This window comes from Mustelus asterias, chromosome 8, assembly GCF_964213995.1.
Source record: "Mustelus asterias chromosome 8, sMusAst1.hap1.1, whole genome shotgun sequence".
NCBI classification, from domain to species: Eukaryota; Metazoa; Chordata; class Chondrichthyes; order Carcharhiniformes; family Triakidae; genus Mustelus; species Mustelus asterias.
The window spans coordinates 100,636,761-100,655,588 of record NC_135808.1 but is presented as its reverse complement, the minus strand read 5'-3'; the positions used below and the strand labels follow the sequence as shown (position 1 = coordinate 100,655,588).

At 41.8% G+C, this 18,828-nt stretch overlaps 1 protein-coding gene across 2 annotated transcripts in view; it reads right to left on the bottom strand.

Annotated features, from left to right (window-relative positions):
* The window catches only part of pomgnt1 (protein O-linked mannose N-acetylglucosaminyltransferase 1 (beta 1,2-)), a 121,428-nt gene that overhangs the window by 80,848 nt on the left and 21,752 nt on the right, over window positions 1–18,828 (bottom strand). For both annotated transcript variants that reach the window (XR_013498544.1, XM_078218601.1), the window contains exons 9-19: window positions 17,531–17,601; window positions 15,639–15,714; window positions 15,117–15,200; window positions 14,344–14,385; window positions 11,978–12,036; window positions 11,270–11,342; window positions 7,329–7,457; window positions 3,382–3,507; window positions 1,690–1,754; window positions 1,383–1,427; window positions 566–701 (exon numbers count right to left, since the gene is read on the bottom strand). Coding sequence is in view for 1 of the 2 variants with exons in the window: in XM_078218601.1 (XP_078074727.1) it covers window positions 566–701; window positions 1,383–1,427; window positions 1,690–1,754; window positions 3,382–3,507; window positions 7,329–7,457; window positions 11,270–11,342; window positions 11,978–12,036; window positions 14,344–14,385; window positions 15,117–15,200; window positions 15,639–15,714; window positions 17,531–17,601 (906 nt within the window). In the remaining variant the exon portion in view is untranslated. The remainder of the gene's footprint in view (window positions 1–565; window positions 702–1,382; window positions 1,428–1,689; window positions 1,755–3,381; window positions 3,508–7,328; window positions 7,458–11,269; window positions 11,343–11,977; window positions 12,037–14,343; window positions 14,386–15,116; window positions 15,201–15,638; window positions 15,715–17,530; window positions 17,602–18,828) is intronic.

The following is an 18,828-nucleotide window of genomic DNA, read 5'->3' as shown; positions in this document are numbered from 1 at the left end:
CAGCTTCAACTATAGGAAGGATACTGAGCTATTGCAGTGTTACCCCATAAAAAATCAATGGCTTTTACAATTGAAGTCAGTCGAAGCAGCATGTGACAGATTTAGGGATTGCGTTTAGCTGAAGGTTTTTTTTAGCTGGCTTGTTGCCCAAAATCAATAACACCTCCCACAAGAGTCAACTGTCTCAAACTGGTCCATTAGAATATACAGCCTTAACACAGCGCTGATTCACATCCCTGTGAATATGGTGATCAGTAAGTTTTAAATCAAATATACTTCAAAGGCTCATTATAACCTAACCTGCAGATATGCCTAACATTCCATCAGCTGCATTGAAGAAGATTCTGCCAAAAATTTGGTGCATCTTCCTCAATTTCTTCGTGACATTAAGGACTTTTGTTGAAACCATCTATATAATCTTCTAAATTAGAATGATTAAGATAGTTCACTCTTCCACCTCACCCACTTTATAGAGAGCCACCTGTATATTCATGCTAGGACTCTACCCTAACGAGGAGAATCAGCCAGCTACATTCATTTTCAAAAGTGCACTGTCCATGCTTACCTTAGCCAACTGTGTCCATGTTGTAAAGTCAGCCTCCTGTTCCATTCTGATATACATAATGTAAATTTTTCCTTCTGTGTCGGGAATAAAACTATCTTCACAGGGGTTTTTGCTGTGGTCCAGAACCTTGGCTTCACTGTAGGGAAAATAACCGATTAATAACAGCAATCTGGATGGTCTACAGTAACAGAGAAACATTGCATGTATTATTGTGATTTTTCCTTCTTTATCTTAAACATCACTAAAGGCTGGAAAAGTGAATGTTTTATTCTCTTTTGTACAAATGTCATTATTAAGCAGAACTCTTCCTACCCCAGAAGCAGGTATTGATCAATCTGTCCTATAATAGCTAACTAAATAAAACTAGGTTGCTCTTACATATGAACAAGTAGCAGGAGTAGACCATTTGGCCCCTCGAGCCTGCTCCAACATTTAATAAGATGATGATCTGACAGTAGATTTGAGGTTACTATCAGATCTTATCAAATGCTGGAGCAGGCCTGAGGGGCTGAATGGCCTACTCCTGCTCCTTATTCATACGCAAGGGTAATCTAATTTTACTTAGTTGGTTATTGCAGGACACATTGACCAATGCTAGCTGCTTCTGGGGCAAAAAGTCTTGTTCTGGTACACCAAGGAAAGGAAGGATTCACTTTTCTGGACTTGAGATGTTTAAGTTTTTGTAAAAAAAACACAATATATTAGTTGAAGACTGGTTTTAAAATCTGCACTCTTATTGGCTGCAAAGACTCAGTGGTAAACATGATTGGAAACACAAGGAAATCAGGAAGATTTGTCAAATAAAAAACTGGCTTACCTCAGCAGTTTGTGAATTTCAATCTCATAGGCATCTTTTTTCAGACTGTAAAAAGATGTTAAATTTGAGTCCATGAACGTATCAAAGATATTTTACTAAACAATCATTTAAAAATGATTCTATAATCCTTCAGTTTGAAAACAATATGTGTGCAGTTTGACATGTAAAGCACTAAACCTCTTTAAAAAAATTAAACAGAAAGATTAGCTGGTGAGATCCATTAAAAATACACACAGAAGTACCCAAAACACATGGGAAAGGAGGGGGCAAGGAAAGAGCAAGAGATAGATTAAAGCATCACACATACTTGTCCACATTTTTCAGTTGCACGTTTGGAACAGTGTTCAGCTTGTGCTTCTTAAAGTAGGCTTCCTTCAACAAAAAGTTAGAATTTTAAAATCAGTATGTTCTGTTTGTTACGTTACTTCTGAATTGCACAACTTTTGTTTCAGATATATTTGGAATAGAAATGTAGAAGATGGAAGCAGGAGGCAGCCATTTGGCTCATCAAGCTTGTTCTGCCATTCATTACGATCATGGCTGATCATCCAACTCAATAGCCTAATCCTGCTTTCTCCCCATAACCTTTGATCCCATTCGCCCCAAGTGCTATATGCAGCCGCCTCTTGAATACATTCAATGTTCTGGCATCAACTACTTCCTGTGGTAATGAATTCCACAGGCTCACCACTCTTTGGGTGAAGAAATGTCTCCTCATCGCTGTCCTAAATGGTCTACCCTGAATCGTCAGACTGTGACCCCTGGTTCTGGACTCCCTCACCATCGGGAATATCCTCCCTGCATCAACCCTGTCTATGAGATCCCGCCCCCATTCATCTGAACTCCAGCGAAAACAATCCTAATCTAGTCAATCTCTCATATATCAGTCCCGCCATCCCTGGAATCAGCCAGGTAAACCTTAGCTGCACTCCATCGAGAGCAAGAACATCCTTCCTCAGAAAGGAGACCAAACTGCACACAACACTCTAGGTGTGGCCTCACCAAGGCCCTGTATAACTGCAACAACATATCTCTGCTCCTGTACTCGAAATCTCTCACAATGAAGGCCAACATGCCATTTGCCTTCTTTACCGCCTGCTGCCCCTGCATGCTTACCTTCAGCAATTGGTGCACAAGGATACTCAGGTCCCACTGCACACTCCCCTCTCCCAATTTACAGCCATTCAGGTAAAGAACAGTACAGCACAGGAAACAGGCCCTTTGGCCCTCCAAGCCTGTGCCGCTCATTGGTCCAACTAGATCATTCGTTTGTATCCCTCCATTCCCAGACTGCTCATGTGACTATCCAGGTAAGTCTTAAACGATGCCAGCGTGTCTGCCTCCACCATCCTACTTGGCAGCGCATTCCAGGGTAGTAAACTACCTTCTTGTTTTTGCTTCCAAAGTGAATAACCTCACATTTAGCCAAATTATACTGCATCTGCCGTTGATTTGCCCACTCACCCAACCCGTCCAGATCATTCTGGAGGATCTCTGCATCCGCGTCACAGTTCACCCTCCCACCCAACTTGGTATCATCGGCAAACTTTGAGATGTTACATTTGTTCCCTCATCCAAATCATTTATATTGTGGATAGCTGGGGTCCCAGCACCAATCCGTGTGGCACCCACAGGGATCGGTGCTGTATCTAACAGGGTTACTGGTCCAAATGTACACAGGGCATTTTTTTTTTTAAACCTTCACCCAGCCCCAATTTTATCAAGGAATAATTTAATTGTTCTCACAAAATATTCCCCTAGTTACCTAAAGCTAATGTTAAAAACATTAAACAACAAATGAAGTTGGTTGCTGATTTTAAAAACTACATTGTTAAGAGTATTCGTTTGTGCAAAAGACAACAGACCAAGAAGGTTGCAGTTTTCAATCAGCTGTTGCATCAGTAGCATCAGAATAATTGACCTGACTGCCCCTCGGGTCTCCTGTCAGAGCAGTTCTACATTAATCCAACTGACAAACAAAAACTTAATTATTACTCACGTGAAAATATCCATTCATATTCAGTCCAACAATGCCAAAATGATAAGATCTTGACACATCAGGAATAATACACTCCCGACCTTTTCTTTGTTCAGGCATTCTCACCCACATGTCCCAATCCCAGAGCTGTAAAGAAGTCATAAATGAAGATCAAAGGTTCTGTTCAGTTAAGGTATGAAGATAGTGAGCAATAGTTTTAGTTGTTCCTTATTTCCAGGTCCCTCTGTGCTAAATAACACAGGTGAGTTACAAAGGTGTACAGGCGAGTTGCCAGAGCCCCTCTGCAATGCCAACCAGATTTGCATACTACCCACAATAAGGAAACTTTCGCAATAATAAACTCTGCAGTTATGATGTTTGGAAAATGTGAATTCTCCATACCCGTTACCATAACTGAAAATTTGAAAAAGCTATGTCTAAAGTTCAACATTTATACTGGTGCTAAATTACTGACAGGCCAGTTGGGTTCCAAACAACAATGACATTTGCCTGTAATATGTGAATAGGGCACAATGGTTCAGGAGATTTTAGTAATACAATAAGCACAGGGTAGTAATAAAAGAGCAGTCAACTGAGGAAATGTGTAGAACATTACTCAATTGATTACTCAGCCTAAAAATTACAGTTAGTATTATGAGCAGATGCATTTTTAACTTGTTCTCAGGATATAGGTGATTGTGACTAAGTTCCGAGATGGCACTGGGACTTTTCCTTATATTGCTGCAACCTTTGTGGTGATTAAAAATATAGTGTTAGGTAGGAAATTCAGGCAATTCACTCAGCGACAAGAAATAAATGGTGATGTGTCAAATCAGGGAAGCAAGAAGAGTGGGTGGATCATCAACTGCATTTAATGGTGAGTTGATGCACAAACCGCAATTTTTTTTACTTTGCAGGTCCTGTTAAAGCTCTCTCTCAATCACTCCCAACTGAACATCCCTTCAACTGCAACAGCGATCTCCATCCACCCATGAATCCCCCACCACTAGCACCATTTAAAAGGGATCACCATGTCATTTCCAGGTGAGCACAGTAAGTCGTCTCACAACACCATGTTAAAGCCCAACGGGTTTATTTGGAATCAAGAGCTTTCGGAGCGCTGCTCCTTCGTCAGCTGAGTCATCTCATGATTTCCAGGTGAGGTGATTTTGACTCCCTCTTGCTGCTGCAGCATGATACTATGAGTGGAAATACTGCACTGAGTTTATTTTGGATTTATAAGGGAAAGGAGCTGGAGTTGGCCAGGAGGTCAGAGGAATTGGAAGATTCAGGAGAAAGTCCACTTCAGTAATGAGGATTATAGTTACTGTTCCTCTTAGGCAGCGTAACTTGCAGATGCAGCAGAGAGGGGAAGGTGTGTGCAGGAGGGGAAGGGGAGTGCTTTCTATAGAAGGTCCTATCCACCTAGAGTCATCAGGAAGTACTTTTACCTCCACTTCAGCCAACAGCAGTGTCTGAGGTACCCATGTTTCACAAGGAAGTGGCGACTTAACTGGGCCATCTCCTACAGCCAGGTTTGCAGCTCCACAGCTGCCAAGGATGATGCTGACACTGGCCATGATGACAATTTCTGTCTATGCTGGCAGATTATTCCAGGCAGGAACAAGTGTCATTTGCCAGTTCAATGTCATCACTGCATCAGGGAGGTGACAGAGGCCCTGTACAGAAGGAGAAGGGACTTCATCATTCTCTCCTTTACCAGAGAGGAGGAGGACAGTAAGCACATCACTGTCAGACCAGCCGAGATTCCCAACAGGGCAAGATGCAATCAATTACCTGCACAGGGCTCTGCAGGCTGCACCTAATAACAGGGAGGTGAACCATAACTGCAACTTCATGAATGTGCAGCTGTTGTGTGACCATGCCTTGAAGATCCCCACCTGCCATCTTTGAGCCACTGTTAAAGACTCGAGGCTTCTGGGTGGTGTGGGATAGTTGCCCGACACTTGGCTCATGACTCCCTTCTAACAGTCAACGAAGCATGGGCCATACACTTACAATGTAAGCATGCAGTGTGATGATATTGTGCTATTAATATATTTTATGTTTTTGGGTTTAAGATTCAGTATTTTGTTATAGTCAGTCAGTTTGTCTGGTAGGAATACAGCATATGCTGAAATGCAGGATAGCTACTTATTTAGCAATGCAAGTGTTTAATTAGCAGAAGGCTTAATGAGCTTTTGTTTACCAATGACACCTTGGGGTGTCTTCTTGATTAAAATAATGGAAAAGTGAGTTAGGTATACAGGATCATGGGTCGTCCGACCCAACTGTCCGCCCCTCTACCGTGGCTGTATTCACGGCCGGGTGGGCCTGGAGAGGGAGCGTGCAGTGTCCGAAGGCACTGTTAACGCCTTCCATGCCCACTGGGCACCGCAGGGGCTGGGGTGCATTCTTGACCCCTTTGATCACATTTTGGTTTGATGTTTTAAGTTTCCTTTCCACCTTGTCTTTTGTTTCAGGCGGTTCCCCTCCTTTTGGGAACTACCCCTTTTAATTTGTCCCCTTGTTAATTTGATTCAATTTATTTGGTTGGCCGAAAAGATTGGTCATATAGTCAAGTGGTACTAGAAACGGGAGGAGCTAGGTTTGTAGCTGAGAAAAACAGCTCTGAGTTCAGTTGCTGGAGAGGACTATTTAAAGATAGCAGCCTATAAGCAGCTCTCTCTCTCCACAAAATCTCTCTGGAAGCTCCAAAGCTGATAACAAAGGTTAAAGCCTTGATTTGTTAACCATTTTTGAAGTCTAAAAGAGAAATATTGCTTAATTGGAACTGAATAGTAATAAATTAGAAGAGTTGTTTATTTTTATGTTTAAAGATTGCTCAATGGTTAAGAGTTAAACTGTTTCACTTTGTTAGAATTATACTTAAAACTGTGTTATGAATAAGGCTTGTTTTGTCAAAAAATTCCCTAATTTGTCAGTGGAATTACTCCTGGAGTAAAGCATCCTTTTCTCACATTTATGCCAAAATAGAAAAATTGTTGGGTTCTAGTCTGGCTTCATGGTATAACCTTACAGTTACTGATCTGATCCCCTAAAAGCAGCCAACAATGGAGCAAACAGTTGACATTCTGAAGTTCCACTGCCTGGGCTACTCGGAGGAAGGTCTTTAGTTTTCACCATGGAGTGTCTTAAAATCTGCGTGGTCTGTTGCAAACTCCACAACCTTAGTAACCTAAGGCCACTTCACCAGGACAAGGGCCACATTGTGATACCATGCCAAATAGAAGGTTTAATTTAACTTTATACCCCGAAAATGCCTTTGGATTCAATTACACTAATTTCTCTCACTTGGCTTTCTATATCACAAGAGTCCACAACTAGTGTGAGTGATTATGTTTATATTAGGTCATTATGGATTCTCAGTAACTATTCGTAAGCAATTATCTGAGAGATAACTGTTCCAAAGTGAACAAACCTTAATTGACAGAGAAAATAGTCAATTAATGGTGCAAGTCAAAAAGGAAAAAAACTGCAGCTAACACTCCAACGTATGGATGGTTTCTGATTGAAAATCCATTTAATGACTCATTCTCTGAGGAGCAGCTCCTGCTCCGTCCTAGAATAATCACAAGACAAAAGGAACTGAGCAGAGGAAAAATTCCTTTCAACTTGGCCGAGTTCTGCATTCTTTTGCCTCCATTTCATGTCTCATCTCCATAACTCAACAGGAGTTGACTTTGTCCATTACTGTTTAGACAGTTACACTACTCGACAAATGGCTGCTAGGAAATGTGTTAGCTTGAAGACAGATGTACTAATTCCCCCTTCATGTTTTATTCTTACCTTGAACAAGTGGGATGAAGGCAGAACTGCTTCAGTGTTCGGCACTGACATAGGCTAGATAATCACTAAAAGACCATGCAAAATTCCAAATGCAATTACTTACAAACACTTCTAATTTATGGACTACAAGGGAATGAACTGTGGATAACAAAGCCTACCTTCTCTGGTGTTGGCCACTTTGGCTCCAGCTCGTCTTTATAAAGGCTCTTCTTTAAAACCCAGCCAAGCCCCGGCATGCTCTCCACCCGATAGAGCAGAGTTATGTCTTCTGCTGTGTGCTCATAACCCTAAGGGTTACAAAGAATGGAACAAAATAATTAGAATACTTTTATTCCTCATTCTCAACCATGGAGAGATGGGTGCAACATTGGCCTGGTACTTGCACCATTATTTAATCATGGTTTTAACCTGTACAACAGCAAACAAAACAATCTTTTAGCACACTATCCAGTAAGGGAGTAAGCTTAGAGGCATATCGACGTGCTTCAAAGCTGAGGTTGTTACAATTTTTCCCTTTCCTTTCCCAAAATATCTAAACTATCTTCTCAAACTTTTAATTTGGTGTGGTTAGTTTGAAGAGACATCTCCATGACTTGTCATGTTAATAGTGTAGGATTTCCCGATCATTCATCAATGATTTTTCTCCTCCTTCCTCAAGGAGTAAAGTGAAGGAAATAAAGAGCTGAAAAATGCCAGCAAAAGCTGGTTACGTTGAACCTGTGTTCCGAACATTTGACTAGCTTATTCTGATGAAAAGCAACTGCTTGGTAGAATGTTGGAGCAATACTTTAAATCAGACCATAAACTAACCAGAAGGAGAGTGGAATGGTCTTGATCCTCCACATACTAATTTCTAACTTCAACAAAAGAAAACCGCAGGACATTAACACCAGACTGTTCCTACGCTATCTTATGACCAATTCATTACAGCATTGTGTGTAAATCAGGGTGGAAACACACTCTCAACAGAGCAAATTATACATGTGTCAGGAACAAAGAATTGTGGTTTTCATACTGAAAGGTAATCAAACGCTTGATCAGGATCAGATTTTGAGCAGGTCTTAAAAGGATGAGAGGGAGGCAGAGAGATTTATAGAGGTGAATTTCAAAGTGTGGGGTTAGGCATTCAAAGACATCGGCTCTAACAGTGCAGCAAAGAGGAGGGTAAGGGATAAGATACACAAGGTATCAGAGGGACTGAACATTCGGAAGGGCAGAGAAAGGGAAAGTTGAATTATCACACTGGTGTAAGTTACAGATGCAGGAAGGGGTAAGACATCAAGGGATGATTCTGAGTCTCAGATAGGCTGAGGTAGTGGCAGAAGCAACATTATGGAGATGGAGGTAAGTAGGTAAGTAGTCTTTGCGATAGAGAGGATATAGGGGCAGAAACTAAGCTTATGGTCAAATAAGAAGCCAAGGATAAGATTAGCCTGGTTTCACCCAATATTGAGTAGGAAGGGGAATGGAGAAGGTGGCAAGACTATAGCTCCAATAGGGGTCAAAGATGATGGCCGGAATGTTATCTCCATTCACGCTGGCAGGATTTTCCCATCCCGCTGCAGTGAACGAAGATTTGGCTGGGTGGCAAATTCTCCGAGCTCACTGCAGCAGGAGCATGGCATGAATGGCCGAGATCGCGCCTGATGGCTTTGCTTTCCCAAAGTTGGAGGAAATTATGGCTCAAGATCAAATGTTAGACAGTACTCTGAAACGAGGGAGATAGTAAGGTGTGAAAATAATTGCTGATGAGATCGAGCTGAGTGTCAGTGTGCTTGTGTCTGAAGATTATGTTGTCAATGGGTGTTGTGAAGACAAAGGAGGAGATGATGACTCAATCCTTGGGGCGGGGGGGTGGAGGACCAATATGCAGGAGTGGAAAGGGAAGGCATTGCTGAAGATGCATGAGCTACAATTAGATAGGCATGACTAAACTAAAGCTAGAACAATCCCTCAGAGTTGAACAATAGAGATATAAGGAGTTGAATGAGAGTTGGATTCATAGAATCGCTACATTGCAGAGGCGGCTATTCGGCCCATAGAGCCTGCACCAACAACAATCCCATCCATGCCCTATCCCCATAACTCATGTATTTACCTTGCTAATCTCCTTGACACTCAAGGGGAAATTAAGCAAGTCCAATCCACTTAGCCTGCACATCTTTGGACTGTGGGAGGAAACCGGAGCACCCGGAGGAAACCCACACAGGCATGGGGAGAATATGCAAACTCCACACAGTCACCCGAGGCCGAAATTGAACCTGGGTCCCTGGCGTTGAGACAACTGTGCCACCTCTGCTGTCAACAGTGTGAAAGGCTGAACAGCAATTGAGGAGGAATAATGCACCAACTATAACAGAGAACATCATGTGTAACTTCGGTTAAGGCTATTATGGGAGAGACAGGAATCCGAGTGGTGGGATTCCAATCAAAAGCTGTGGGAAAGATGGGAGCTGAGAGGAGACATTCAAGGGCTGGAGAAGACAGAGCAGACAGCTGGAAGGAGAGTGATCAAGGCTGTGCTTCATTTTTGAGGGGACTGATGCTGGATGTGTTGGAGGACAGTGGGAGAAGAGGAACAGCTCCTGGGAAGAGGAAACTTCACAATATTTTCTGGCAGAGAGGCCGGTCAGGAGATTAGTGGGAATTTGGTCAAAGGAGCAGGAAGAAACTTTTATGAATGAGATTAGCTTTGAGCACTGAAGGAGGTGGGAGATAAACTTGATAGAACTTCCGAGCTAGGATACAGTGCAAACTGGGGACCGAGGAGTAGGAAGCTGGAATGATGGGCTCTATCTTGGTTACATTAAATAAACTGGTTCCTTTCATTTATCAGTAACGAAAAGGCTGACGGGATAAGGGGAGAGGGATTTAAGGAAGTAGTTGGTAATGGGGAATTAATTTTTTAAAAATCCAAAGTTATCTTTGCTCTCCAGAAGGATCCTGGAGTTTTGGCAGGAGAGAGGGGCCTGCTCCCACTTTATATTCCAATCAGGTCGAGAGAACACAAATAATTTATAATAGTAACTGATCTACATTTCCTGTCTAGACATTTAGTTAATACCAGGCTCAACAAACATGAAACAAGGATGCCAGCTACTTAAAACTAGAAACAAAGCAGTTATATATAAAGTGATAGCACCACTGATCTGTTTGTACGTAACTTGAAGAAAAATAGAATTGTAACTTCTGTTCTCCATGGCGGTGTACCTGGCGGGAGGTGGGGCGCGCAGCCCAAAGATACACTGAGGAACGCCCCCCCCCCCCTCCCCAACCTCCCATCCCCACCTAAAGATTTCATGGCAAATCCCAGGGAGTTCAAATTTCCATTGGGTAATTGCCCTGCAACTGGAACCGTCTACTGCGGCTTAAATCACAAACTTTGGATGTCTCCAAGTGTCTCATTAATAGTTAGCAGAGAAAGTTAGAAGAATTAAAACCTCCAACTTCTGGGTGACTGTACTACTGACTCTCCACAGGACCAACTCTCCCCCCGCAACTGGACATTCCACCCTTTCGGCCATCCTCAACCCCTGACTGCCCTCACCACCACCCCAATACACCCCAACTCCCTTGGCTGCCCTCCCCTTTCCCCAATACACCCCACCGATAACCCCCAAACCTCCCATATGCCTCTGTCCAATTGCTGTTCTCACCCCTCAAAACCCCATCCTCCCGCACTGATCTCCTGATTCCTCTGCATTGCCCACCTGAACCCCCTTACTATCAGACAGCCTTCCCCTTCAATCCTCCTCATTTATCTTCTCCCTGGCTTCTCAAAGTGGCTGGACACCCAAGCACATGTGCTTTGCGTAGCTAGTACTGTAGCAAAAAAAAAGAGGTGCAGTTTCCTCATCTCCAACTCAGCTGCCCTGACAACTCCTTGGGACCCTACTGCACTGCACTCTCTCACACGCCTGCGTCAGAAGACGAGGTGAGCACGCTGCAGCTTCACTGCACTCCGACTCCGGGTACATGCCATACGACCCCGCTGAACACGTGAGGGACATGGCGCACGTACACCAAAGGCCACTCAACCGACATTCCCCAAAATCCGTATACCAGTTAAATTAAACTTATCCAAATACACTTGCCCTACCTGATCATTCCAAGCAGAAATGCAGTACAGACTTTCATCATCTTCAAGTAAGTGGATTGTTTGGCTGAGAAAACTAGCAAAATAGAATAGATTCAATAAGTGGGTACTAGGTTACTGATACAAGCAAGGGTTTAATGTAATCATGCAGCGCAATGTACAAAGTTGGTTACAAATATCTAACATGTTTTGCTGTACAAATATTGCTTTGTGCTATGTACTCTTAACTATTCCTGAGCTTAATTGATCAATCAGAATTTGAAAGAGTATTTTGAAGAGAAAAACAATAAGTTCTAAAAGCCTCAACTGTTCTACAATATTAGCAAGTATAATCGAATGGCTATAAATAAAGCAATGCTAACAACACTGAGTTTAGCTCGGTTTAGCTGAAATGGAGGAAAACAGAATTGGGGCTTTAAGTTTATTTATTGGTGTCACAAGTAGGCTTACATTAACACTGCAATGAAGTTGTGAAGATCCCTTATTCGCCACACTCCGGCGCCTGTTTGGGTACAGTGAGGGAGAATTTAGCATGGCCAATGCACCCAGCCAGCACATCTTTAGGACTGTGGGAGGAAACCAGAGGAAACCCACGTGGACATATGAAGAACATGCAGATTCTATACAGACAGTGACCCAAGCCGGGAATCGAACCCAGATCCCTGGAGCTGTGAGGCAGCACTGCTAACCACTGTGCCACTTTGTATTCACCTGAAGAAGTCCACTGAAATATCCAAGTCTTCCTCCAGTACCACAGTAAACTTGGCATCCTAAACAGAAAAAACACAGATTTTACCTTATGTAAAAATAACCTAATTATAAAAAATACAAATGTTCAACGATGTAACATTTAAGTTGCATTTTATAATAGTTTAACCATGTTTTAAAGAAAAAGTAGAATCTCGATCAGCATCCAGGATGGAAAAGGATCATCTATTTCAGTGTTGTTAAGGAATAAACATAGGATTGGAAACATGTGTGAAGGTCTTTTATATACACTTCAGGAGGGCAGACTCGATTTCTCTAGACTGAAGAAATTGGAAAGGAGGAGGTATAATTCTTGGTGGTCATAGGGCCACCTATGACCCGAGGTGGAGTGGAGCGGAGATGGACAGAGCGGTGAGGGGGGAGATAGCTAGACAGTTCAAATAAATGCAAAGATTAGGGCCTTGGCTGATATTCACTATCCCACAACAGATCACATACATACCATAAAGGTAACGTATGTAATCAAAGAGGAAAGTGTCTTTTTAAAAAAAAATTAATTCAGGAATATTTCCTCGATTAGTAAGATTCCAGCCCAACAAAGTACAAGGAATTCCAATAAAGAAGTCATATTCGACTCAAATAATTAACTAAGTTTCTTTCTCCACAGTTGTTGCCAAACGGGCTGATTATTTCCAGCGCTGTTTTTATTAAGGAACAAAGCATTGCTTAATGTAGCTGTGGAAAATAGGTAGGGGAAACAAAGGATTCGAGCTGAACAATTGAAAAGATGACTGACACATAATGAAAAAAAAGTTAAAGATAAAAACACGGGACTTGAAAATGGGAAATTTCAGCAGACATAACAATGGCGTATAGTACATGAAGAAATGCATCAGCATTGCTAGAAGGTTGGTGACAACCAGGAAACTAATTTACTGCAATGGGTGTTGCCCAAACTGGAGAAGGTAGAAATATGCATCCCGGGAGCCAGTACTGTGTTCACTTTTGTTCTCAGCACATAGTTGACAGACTTGGGTAGAAAGAGTAAAATTTCAATTTGTTGGTGACACAAAAGCAGGGGTCTGACAGTGACGCGGCCTGTCATTATCAGGAAGGTGAGACAGTCTGGCAGAGCAAGCAAATAGGCAGCAGATTTAATTCCATGTGGACACGTGTGCGGTGATCCGTTTAAGGGGAAGAATAAGGAATGGGAGAATACACTAAATGGCTTGGATAAGCAGAGACACCTGAAGGCTCGGATATACAATTCCTTGAAAGTTCTGGTGCAGCTACATATTAAAGAGGCTAAAAGCATTTTGGGTTCGATAAGTAAGGACACAGATTGCACGGGAAGGAATAATAAATTTGCGCTAAACATTGGTTACGCTACAGTTAGTGTGCTGTATAGATTTAGGCCACTATTATAGAAAAGCTATTGGAGCATAGGGAGCACACAACACAGATGGGAAATTATGGTAATGAATGAGGTTTGAGACTGGGATTATTACCACTGGGGCACAGAAGGACAAGAGGAGGTATAGTTTTTAGAATCAAGTGTTTTAATAGATTGAATTTTTAAAAAAAACACAGCCTTGGAATTCAATGATGAAAGGTCATCAATTTAAAAGTTCGCAAAGTGAGGTCAGGGACCAGGAGATTTCATTTTTAATGCAGTGGGTTCATGGAGCGTGGTATGTCATAGTAGAGGGAGTAGTTGGGGTAGCAACCAGCTCATTTTTTAAAGGAAAATTGGATAAATATTTCATGCAGAGAAATGTACACTACTCGCAGACAAGACGGCAGTGGGATTTTGAGTTGCTCGAGCAAAGAGTCAGCATAGATATTGTGCAATAAAAGGCCTCCTTTTATGATGGACATTTCTATGGTTTTTTTCTCATGTGACAAATCAAACTAAGCTGAAAGCAGATTCCATGAATCAAAATGCAAGTTTTGCTATGTCTTTTTTATAAATCATAGAATCCCTACAGTGCAGAAGGAGGCCATTCAGCCCATTGAGTCTGCACCGACCACAATCCCACCCAGGCCCTATCCCAGTAACCCCACATATTTACCCCTCTAACCTACACATCATAGGACACTAAGGGGCAATTTAGCATGGCCAATACACCTAACCCACATACCTTTGGACTGTGCGAGGAAACCGGGAGCACCCAGAGGAACTCCACACAGACAGTGACCCTAGCTGGGAATCAAACTCAGGTCCCTGGAGCTGTGAGGCAGCAATGATAACCACTGTGCCACCATGCTGCCCCCCTATATGCTAACAGCACTGCTGTGGCATTATTGAACAGTTATCAACAAACAGTTATCATTGAAAAAACTCAAATTCAGATGTTTCCATTGCTTACCGGATGTAAATTGAATGTAGCAGTCAAACTGGCTTTGTAATGCTGTGTACATGAAGAGGGGGAAAAAAGCAAAAGAAAACGTGATGCAATTTCAATATGTATTTAGATCAATTGTGATGTCTCAAATCACTGATGCTGCAATTAAGACAGGTGGATCAGAGAAACCCTGCTTGTACAGAGGTGAAGTCAAAGAAAATTATGGGCGGAAAGTTACAGCCCCATTGCAATGGGGACGGGCCGTAAAACACAGCAAGCCATTCACAACTCCATCGACTTTTAACGGGACTGTAAGATCCCACCGATGTACAATTCCACCTTGTGCCTTAGTCATTTTACCACAGTCATCATTTCATCCATTTAGTAAATGATTCCTGAACCATATAGCTTAAAACTGAAATATCTCTTGTTCAAACTCATTGCGAGGAACTTAAATGCTTACAAACACAAATTTTGATTAACCTCTTCATAATTCTCTGAACCTTTAAGGGTTTTTTGCAAAAATATACTATATTCATATAAAATCTGAAAGACACATTATACAACATTTCCAATTGTTGTAACAGAAAGGTATGATGAAATTTATATTTTCTCCAGAGAACAAGACACGCTTGAAGGTGTTTCAGTTCAATAATGAGAACATGCCATGTATTTCAATATTTTCATTCCAGGAAACATTATGGGGGAAAAATAACTCCAGCTGTACTTTGCTGGCAGAGGATAAAAACAGCAAAACCCAGAAGATAAACCATATCACACAAACTTAAAACTGATACCTGAGAAACTCGTGCATTCTTAATGCTAATGGGCGTGTGCTGAACACCCTTCAGGCCAAAGAGCTCCACCACATCCATTGGTTCCTGATCAAGAAAAATATTCAGTAATTAAGTATACACGATAATTTATTTTTAAATTTACATCTTTGTATTTTCAAGGCTTAAATAAGGGCATCATTATTATCCATTGCAACTCATTCTAAAGTTAAAGTTTATTTATTAGTCACATTGCAATGAAGTTATTGTGAAATTCCCCTAGTCACCACACTCCGGCGCCGTGCCTGCGTGTGTTTCCTCCGGGTGCTCCGGTTTCCTCCCACAGTCTGAAAGACGTGCTGGTTAGGTGCATTGACCCAAACAGGTGCCAGAGTGTGGCGCCCAGGGGAGTTTCACAGTAACTTCATTGCAATGTTAATGTAAGCCTTACTTGTGACTAATAAATAAAGGTTATTTCATCTTTCAAAGGAAACTTGATTTTTGCAATGAGTCTATTAATAAGAAACAATATGAGTAACTTCTCACCTCATAGTAGCCATCTATGAAGACAGTGATCATCTCTGGGTTTACACCCTGCGCAGACAGTAATGAGCGCAACATTCTGCAAGAAAAGTTGAATTCCAGATCGGTTATTCATGCTCATCATCTCCCCATCAGGTCAGTAAATTAACTTGGGCAAAATAAACAGATCAGAAATGGAAAATATTTCTTACCATTTACTTTTAGATCCAGTGAAATTTACAGCACAAAGGCCTAGTTTTCTGACAAAACAATCCATAAACAGCCCCTCTGCCCTGTTCTGTGCCCGTGGCCCCGTATCTTCCTCTACTCCTAACACTGGTCGAGTTTTTCCTTAATGCTACAACAATTCTACAAAGAGAAATTTCTCTTAACCTCACCATGGCAATTTTAAATTGACGACCCTCTTCAGCAACTCCAAATAGCTTTTCCCCAATTCTCCCCAATAAAACGTTTACCAATTATAAATTCTCCCACTAAATCCTCTCTTTGTCTTCTCTGTATCAGTAGATCGAGACAGATCTTGATTCTCCTGTGGGAATTGTGAAAAAACAGCACTTATTGAAATTGTCAGCATCAGCCTTTCCTCAGGTTCCCCTGAAAAGAGACCATGTTGTGCCCACCAGTACACCGGGTACCAAGGATTCTAGTTATCTCAGTGATGTGGCAAGCTAGACTGAGTTTTCATTTGTATTTGCACTCAGCAGCCTGAGTGGACCACTTATGTATTAGTAATGACTTCCAGGAGCTCAATCCAGGGTCAGACAGGATAGATTCAGAAAGGATGTTCCCGATGGTGGAAACGTCCAAAACTAGGGTTCACAGTTCGAGGATAAGGGGTAAGTAAACCTTTTAGAACTGAGGTGAGGAGAAATTTATACAAAGTGGTGAATGTGGAATTCACTACCACAGAAAGTAGTTGAGGCCAAAACATAAAGTTTATTTATTAGTCACAAGGCTTACATTAACATTGCAATGAAGTTACTGTGAAATTCCCCTAGTCACCACAGTCCGCTGCCTGTTCGGGTCAATGCACCTAACCAGCACGTCTTTCAGAATGTGGGAGGAAACCCACGCAGTCACAGGGAGAACGTGCAAACTCCACACAGACCCAAGCCAGGAATCGAACCCAGGTCCCTGGCGCTGTGAAGCAACAGTGCTAACCACTGTGCTACTTTGCGTGATTTCAAGAAGAAATTAGATGTAGCTCTTGGGCCTAAAGGGATTCAGGGATGTGGGAGGGGGAGAGGGGAGGCAGGATTAGGATATTGAATTTGATGACCAGCAATGATCAAAATGAATGGCGGAGCTCAAAGGGCCAAATGGCCTCTGCCAGCTGCTATTTTCTATGTTTCTAATCCTATACCAGTCCTCTTTAAAGCAGCTGTAGACATTCCCAGTCATTCTGAACTCTCCCATTCTCACAATAATTATTTACTACTTTATCAGATCCCCATTGTGCACCAGTTTTATAAAGAGAACACTTTGGTTACATTTTACAGCCAATTTCTTATCTATGCTCCAGTGACTATGCCAACTATCATAATGCTGCCTGATATTTGTAATGTATCCACCGTTCGGAACTGTTTATAGTAACTGTCTCATAAGGAAATTGTGTAAAGGTTAATTTTATATTTATTGTAGCACAAAAACAAATCAAATACAATAAAAAACAAATATATTAACAAATGTCTGTTTTCCTGAGAAATTGCCTTGCTTTGCAAAAAAACATTAGTTGCCACTTTTGAGTTTGATAGAAGGTTAAAGAATTGCACAACCCAAAACAAAACATCCAGTCAGCAAGCAAAAATCAATAATACATCATGTCATGGACTTGATGTAAAGCCTAAAGTCACAATGCTATCGTTGCAATCTATACCTTGAACCCCAAATCTTACCTGTACAGGTAGTTAGGCCTGTTACCAGCTATCACAGCCACTGGAACTTCATAAACCTTGTTCTCTTTTAACTGCAAAAATAAAGCATAACAGTCAATCTTACTCCAACTACCAAAGATTCCCTTTGGAACAGGAAATTTATTTTCACTAGATGATAATTTGCAACCGTTCTGATATTTTGGCTTGTATTAAAATGTAAATTCCTCTCCATCTCCCATTTCTCTTGATGGATCTAATAAATAACTCTCCCATGTCTGCCCAATGATTTGTGTGTCTCACAGCAAGAGAAAGCAAACAACAGTTTTTTTTTAAACCCAGTCGCTTTCCCCACCCATATCAAACACTCCCTGTAGCTGACCTGCTGCTAGGTTGGTTTCAATGTACTCCGACCCTGCCAGCAGAAACTGCTCAACGATGCCAGGGAAATAACTCGCCCAGCAAAGATCTCTCCTTCAAGAGAAAAGCACTTGCCTCCTTTTAATGCCCCCACATAAAAACATGAGGGAGATTGGTAATTTAGCAGTCAAACTCTTCACTGCTGCTACAATGCACCACTCAAACATTTTATAATTGAAAAGTCTTAGAACTCGTTCTGAGGAGCAATCCGAAATCTGAGGTTGTAACTTGCACCAACACAGTCAGTGGAGTTTACTTCGTCTTCAGAAGGATCACGAGATGGAACATGGGACTGAGTGAGAGAAGACGACGGAATTGTGCTTGCTGCAAGATTGCTGGACAAATTTCACGAAGCCGGAAAAGTTCTCTAAACTATGATTAAACCAACCGTAACAGCAGAGTGTGGGAGGTCACATGCTCATGATTTTCCTCTAGATTCCCAGCCAGCATTGTTCCATTATGGATATGCTTCATTAAACCACAGAGGTGAGGGAAAGGGTATGGGGGAGAAAGCTTGAAAGACGAAATTGCTTCAAGTCAGTTTAATGAGTCACCGGTCCACAGCAACTGCTTATGAATATTTTCTGTTCTCAATCAGGTCCCTCTTTTTATTCACTGTCTCACCCGTGGCCATCTACCTCTTCAAACAAGGACAACCAGATGACACATGTTGAGGGGAATTTCTCCTTGAATGTTGAATGGAAGTTTCTGCTAGGATGACCACATGCTCACCAGACTGATCAGCAAATCAAGACTGCCTGGAGTGATCAGATTTATTCAGTGAACAAACTGGTCCAAGCCACTTATAGATTACCTGGTGCTGATACCGTCACCACACCAAGGCCACTGCGATCTTAACTGATGGAACCAACTGACTGACTGGATATAGTGAAAGCATCAAG